General features: G+C 45.3%; 1 protein-coding gene across 1 annotated transcript; it reads left to right on the plus strand.

Moving 5' to 3' along the window:
- The first annotated feature begins 4,225 nt into the window (after positions 1-4,225).
- On the plus strand, positions 4,226-5,029 carry LOC119361403. The gene has a single exon (XM_037626626.1). The coding sequence runs from the start codon at positions 4,226-4,228 to the stop codon at positions 5,027-5,029; it is 804 nt and encodes a 267-aa protein (XP_037482523.1).
- The last annotated feature ends 1,491 nt before the right edge of the window (positions 5,030-6,520 follow it).

Consider the following 6,520-nt stretch of genomic DNA (forward strand, 5'->3'; position numbering starts at 1 on the left):
CGAGTTGCGAGTACATGGTTAACTTGCAACTGGGGTGATTACAAACTACATCGCTCGAGTTGCAAGTCGGGGGTGGGCTTGCAACTGGAGTGAAAACAAACAACACCCTCCCCAAGTTGTGAGTACATGGTAGACTTGCAACTGGGGCGATTACAAACTACATCTCTTGAGTTGCAAGTCGGGGGTGGACTTGCAACTAGGGTGAAAACAAAACAACACCCTCCCAAGTTGCAAAAGAGGGTAGACTTGCATCTGGGCCGACAAAAATCCATTGTTGCAGGACGAGGGTGTAATTGCAACTACTATGAAACAAGAACAAAAAAACAACCCCCCTCCCTCGAGTTGCGATTCGAGGGTGGACTTGCAACTAGGGCAACTACAAAACTACACCCTCCCGAGTTGCGAGTACACGGTTGACTTGCAACTGGGGCGATTACAAGCTACACCCCTCAAGTTGAAAGTCGGGGTGGATGGCTTGCAACTGGGCTGAAAACAAACAACAAACAACCCTCCCGAGTTGCGAGTACATGGTAGACTTGCAACTAGGGCGATTACAAACTACATCCCTCGAGTTGCAAGTCAGGGGTGGACTTGCAACTGGGGTGAAAACAAAACAACACCCTCACGAGTTTCAAGACAAGGGGTGGACTTGCAACTGGGCCGACAGAAACCCCTAGTTGCATGTCGAGGGTCGAATTGCAACTACTATGAAAAAAAAACAAAAAACATCACCCCCCCTGAGTTGCGAGTCGAGAGTGGACTTGCAACTAGGGAAACTACAAAAATACACCCTCCCGAGTTGCGAGTACATGGTTGACTTGCAACCGGGGTGATTACAAACTACATTCCTTGAGGTTCAATTCGGGGGTGGACTTGTAACAAGGGTGAAAACAAACAAGAAACAATACCCTCCCGAGTTGCGATTACATGGTTGACTTACAACTGGGGCGATTACAAACTACATCCCTCGAGTTGCAAGTCAGGGGTGGACTTGCAACTGGGGTGAAAACAAAACAACACCCTCCCGAGTTGCGAGTCGAGGGTGGACTTGCAACTGGGTCGACAAAAACCCCTAGTTGCATGTCGAGGGTCTAATTGCAACAACTATGAACAAGAACAAGAAACAACACCCCCCGAGTTGCGAGTTGATGGTGGACTTGCAACTAGGGCAAATACAAAACAATACCCTCCCGTGAGTCACGGGTGGACTTGTAACTACGACAACAACACACTACGAGCTCAGTTGCGAGTCGAGAGTGGACTCACAACTAAGATAAAAAACAAAATAGAGACCCAGTTGCGAGTTGAGGGTGGACTTGCAACTAGAACAACAACAAACTTTGGGCCTCACCCACAAAAAAACTATGGGCCTAGTTAGAGTCGGGGGTCAACTTACAACTTTGATAACAACAAAAGTATGAACCTAGTTGCGAGTCGAGGATGGACCTGCAATTAGGATAACTATGAAACAGTGCGCCCAGTTGCAAGTAAATGGTCGACCTGCAACTGGGAGGAAACAAAGTATGGACCCTGTTGCGAGTCAACTTGCAACTGGAGTGTAAAACAAAAGACATGTCAAGTTGCAAGTCGAGGGTGGGCCCGCAATAGAGAGAACTATGAGGCTAGTTGCGAGTCGAAGGTGTCCTTGCAACTGAGACAACTACGAAACTATGAACCCAGTTGCGAGTCAAGGGTTGACATGCAACTAGGATCAAACAAACTACAATCACAGTTGCGAGTCAAGGCTGAACTTGCAACTAGGATGAAAGACAAACACAAGCCAAGTTGCGAGTCAAGGGTGGGCTTCCAACTAGGATAAAACAAACTATGGGCGTAGCTAGTTGCGAATCAAGAGTGGACTTGTAACTGGGACAACTGTACAAAATTATGATATGAGTTGCGAGTCAACGGTGAGTTTGTTACTAGGAGAACTACAAACTTTGAGCTTAATTGTGAGTCAAGGGTAGACTTGCAACTGGAATAAAAAATAAACCACATGCCCAATTACGAGTCAATGGTGAGCTTGCAACTGAGACAACTACACAAAAATATGATGCAGTTGTGAGTAGAGGGTGGATTTGCAACTATAACAATTAAAACTATGAGCCGAGTTACGAGCAAAAGATGGACTTGCAACCAGGATGAAAAATAAAATATGGACCCAGTTATGAGTCTAAAGGTAGACTTGCAACCGGGACAAGCGCACAACCTACCTCTTTGACTTCTATGACATTGCCAAATGACATGGGCACACAAGAACGCGTGTAGAAAAATGCCCAATAAAAAAACATATATACAACACGGACGGGACGACAAACGAACAAAAGGGAACAACACAATAGAGGGATACATCGGTAGACATGCAAGATCAAAAATTTGCAGTAGATTACAACAGCAAGATCCGATGGACAACAACTCAGATAAAACATTGCTAATTTTCTTGATAAAGCTTAGAATAAATGGGAGACAATATGAAATTGACAGAGAAGGTAACAACCACGATAGACCTTCACTTTTCTTGCCTCTTCTAATTCTACAGCATGGCCTAGAAACAACGTAGAGAAATGGCTTGTCAGCGCGGCACGATAATGGACCGAAAAGTGTGAAGCCAAACTGACCAACAAAAGGATGCGCGGCAAACAAAACATCGACCAACAAGGCGGGGATAGCGCTTGCATAAAAATAACAAAAACTAAATCAACCAGTAAAAAACTTAGACGAGACATCACAAAAAATCATCTAGATGTGATTTTGCAATTTAGTATAAAAGTTTCGACTGGACAAATGGAGGACAAAAGCCACAATGCGCACCAAACAGAACAAATTACAAGAACCGTACAACAATTAATCATGTGGAAAGAATTAGCAAATAGTCAATCTGATTTGTACAAAAAAAATTCAAAAAATTATAACAGTTTTCTTTTAGAAAATCACGAACAACTCACATTTTTAAGGCAAATGAACAACTTATATTTTTTTGAGGTGGTTAAACAACTCACATGGACGTGACATGATCGAGGGACAAAGAAAAAACCAGACCCAAACACTGACGCAGGGAACACATGCCAACAAACAACGACTAAGGACGTAATGGGCCCATGAAACGTAGTAGTGTTGCGAGCACAACGGGCACGGCAACTACACAAGCACATAAAGGACGCGGCAAACTACAGGAATCAAGGGCTCGCATTAAAAAAAAGACTGCAGATCGAACGGTGTGGTACATAGATGTGAGACACCAACAAAAAACACGAGTTCTTGAAAAGGCGAAAACAAAAAATAAAAAGTAAAAGACAAAAAAAAGGGTTGGAAGCTTCTCCCAAAACTAGTAAAAAAGCCCTTCATGGGTCAGCTCATTCACACATGTACGCTCTGGGGAGACAAAAAATCAAACATGGCAGGTAGCAGGAAACTATACAAAGACATAGAACGATTAAACAAACTTTCCTCCCTGGACAAAAAAACAGGATCTCGTTTTCCCTTGCTGAAAGCCCACAAAGAAAAAAAACGGGAGACCCACGAAAAAAAAAGCCCACAACGGGCAGGCGGGACAAGAGGCCACAACTGCCATGTGCGGTGTCTAAAAAAATGCCATGTACGGGGACCTACATAGGACACGGGCTGGACACAGGCTGCAGCGTGCGACGGCAATGAGCGCGAGCGAGCCGAACAAGCTGCGCGAATCTTAAACAAAAAATAAGATCCAACGGCCCTAGACTTAGATGTGAGATAACTATTTCACATCTAGATGTGAAATAGTAAACCTGAAAGAATAATTAATTGTGATTAGAACTAATAAAGAATAAGTCTATCTTTAATAGGAAATTGTCAATGTGTCCTAGCGTGAAAATTTGACCGATCCATACTGGGCGTTGGATCTAGCAAATACTACCCATCATAATGGGTAGTATGATGCACCGTAAAAAATCTTTAAATGGATGTATCTAGTACAAAGTTAGTGCTAGATAGTACATCCATTTAAGAGACAAGATTGGGACAAATTTTTTCGGATAGAGAGAGTATCTACTATGACTAGCATAACATCTGCAGTGCGGGCCTCAGTCGCTGTCACGCGGTTCCGGAGATTGGTATTTTTATCATAAATTATGTCTCATCGATATTATCGTCAAGTCATCGGCAATTAGTGTTGATTCCAGGCCGGCACTTCTCATAGTTTCCCCGGCCGATCTCTTGGAGCTCTACAAAGTAGGAGTAGGATAGTAGCATGGCGGACCACCTGTCAATCGTGTTTTCCAGTCTCAGAATCCTATTGCAAGGTAGCAGCAGCACAGAGGGGCAGCTTGCCTACCGCCACTCAATCCGGAGCGTCAGCGTGCTCTGTCCTGAGTGGCCCATCAGATCGACTCTCTCCGGTCAGAGCGGATCCAACTACGACTCCAGCAGCTCCAGTGCCTCTAGGTCCAACAACTCCGGCTACTCTTCCAACTCCGCGTCCGTCAGTGAAGCGGACCTGGGTACCAGCGAGCTCACGAAGATTGCTCACAGAATGGTCAGCGACGGCTACACCCAGTGCATGGTACGAGCATTCCACAGCACATCTCTCACGGAAACAACTGCGCTGAATAATTGGTTCGTCGAGCTCGACGTCGACTGGGTTCTCCAATTACAGCCGCCGCTCCACCTCCAAACGGTGACTATGTATTGGCGCCAAGAATTGGTCCAGAGGTGGATCCGTGCTCTCACTATAATTGTCGCCAGTATGAACGAAGTAATGCTCGTAGACCACGAGGTGTTGGCTGTCGCACGGTTTGGCAAAGCGAGTATCTCAGCAATGCTCGGCGTTGTCGACACCATGCTCGATGTTATCGTGGAGGATAAGCTACAGGTTGCCCTGCACATGTATATGTGCGTCTCCAGCGCATCATTGATGATGATGCCTGAACTCTCTTTGAAAGCCCAACGCATTTTCGATGGGATAAGCGTCTCCTCGAAGACACAAGAGAACGGGTTAGTTCAGGCCATATCCAGCACCACGATGGACATCGGGTCAGAATATTATGGCATCTAGTGGGATATCGAGATTGAACGAAGCGGAGGCGGAATTCACAGAAAGATTCGGTTATTCGTGCATTGCATACTGTTGATGAGGAAAGCATGTGCCTCGACGCTCACCTCTGCACAAAGCCAAAGCACCGTAAAGCTTCGTGATGCCATAGATGATACAATGGATTATTTGAAGGACGAGCTTCTAAGAAAATCGGAATTGTTCCTAGATCCAAGCCTCAGGTGTACGTTCCTTCTCAACAATTCATATTTTTTTGCTCAGCTTCTCGGAGTTAATCTTACACTAGAATGCGAGGAGTACATGGATCTCTATCTTCATATTTCTTGGGGACATGTGTTGTCCTGCACAGTGGCGGAGCCAAGAATGGAGCAAGCCCTGGGCCCAAAAAAAAAATTACCGCAAGGGAAAAACTTAATGTTCATAAGGCTTTTAACTACCACAAAGGATACCCCATATAAAATATGATTCAATTACACGAAAAGATTACAATATAAAATCAATGCTTAATGATACAACAAAATAGATAAAAAAAGCATGACAAAAACTACAAAGAATAGTTATATGATAAAAAGAGCAACATTTCATAAGAGATGGCATAAACATTAAGTGAAATGATTGTCATTGATACAAATCTAAAACCTTACTACTCCCTCCGTTCCAAAATAGTTGACTTGACTTTGTAATAACTTTGTACTAAAGTTAGTATAAAGTTCAGTCATCTATTTTGGAACGGAAGGAGTACTTTGGACAAAATTATACACTAATATAAGTAGAACATGTTATAAATGGAGAGCATCAGGGGGATTACAAGGTGCAGCAGCGAACAGCCGCCGGTCGGTGAAGAAGCACCACGCGGGCGATCGATGCACAGGACAGGAGGATGGCAGTCGGGATCCCGGGAGCAAGGAGGGAAGTGGGATGGCCGGAGGCGGATGGCGGCGCAAGCGCTGGAGTCTGGAGATCGATCTTCTGCGTGCGTGCGATTCGGCGGCCGCAAGGGAGCAGTTCGATCGTGGGTGGTGTTGCCTCGTGTGTGGGTGTGTGTTCCGGTAACGCAGCCCATCAAGGTTCGGCCCTTCTTTTTTCACTGGGCTGCAACCCGGGCCTGCAAAAAAAATCTATGTAACCATAGCCTGTGAAATTTTTCACGCCCCGGGCCTGGGCCCTGGGTGCCCGGGGCCCAGCTCCGCCCCTGGTCCTGCATGCCGAAATCGAATTTTCCTGGAGTTCTACATCGTTGGATCAACACTTCTCCGCTAGCTAAATTCAAGTCAGCATTTCATAAAACGTACCAGACTCAGAAGTTCTGGAAGGTTCCGGACCCCAAGCTCAGAGATGTGCTACGCAGAGCTATCATCGAGAGAGTCATTTCAGGTTACTGTAACTACCTGACGGAGCATCCAGAACTAGCTGAACAAGTTAGCCGTGGAAGCAACAGTCCCGAGGTTTTGGAGGAGATGCTGGGAGAGCTATTTGAAGGATGAAAACTATTTG

This window comes from Triticum dicoccoides, chromosome 2B (assembly GCF_002162155.2).
Source record: "Triticum dicoccoides isolate Atlit2015 ecotype Zavitan chromosome 2B, WEW_v2.0, whole genome shotgun sequence".
Taxonomy (NCBI): domain Eukaryota; kingdom Viridiplantae; phylum Streptophyta; class Magnoliopsida; order Poales; family Poaceae; genus Triticum; species Triticum dicoccoides.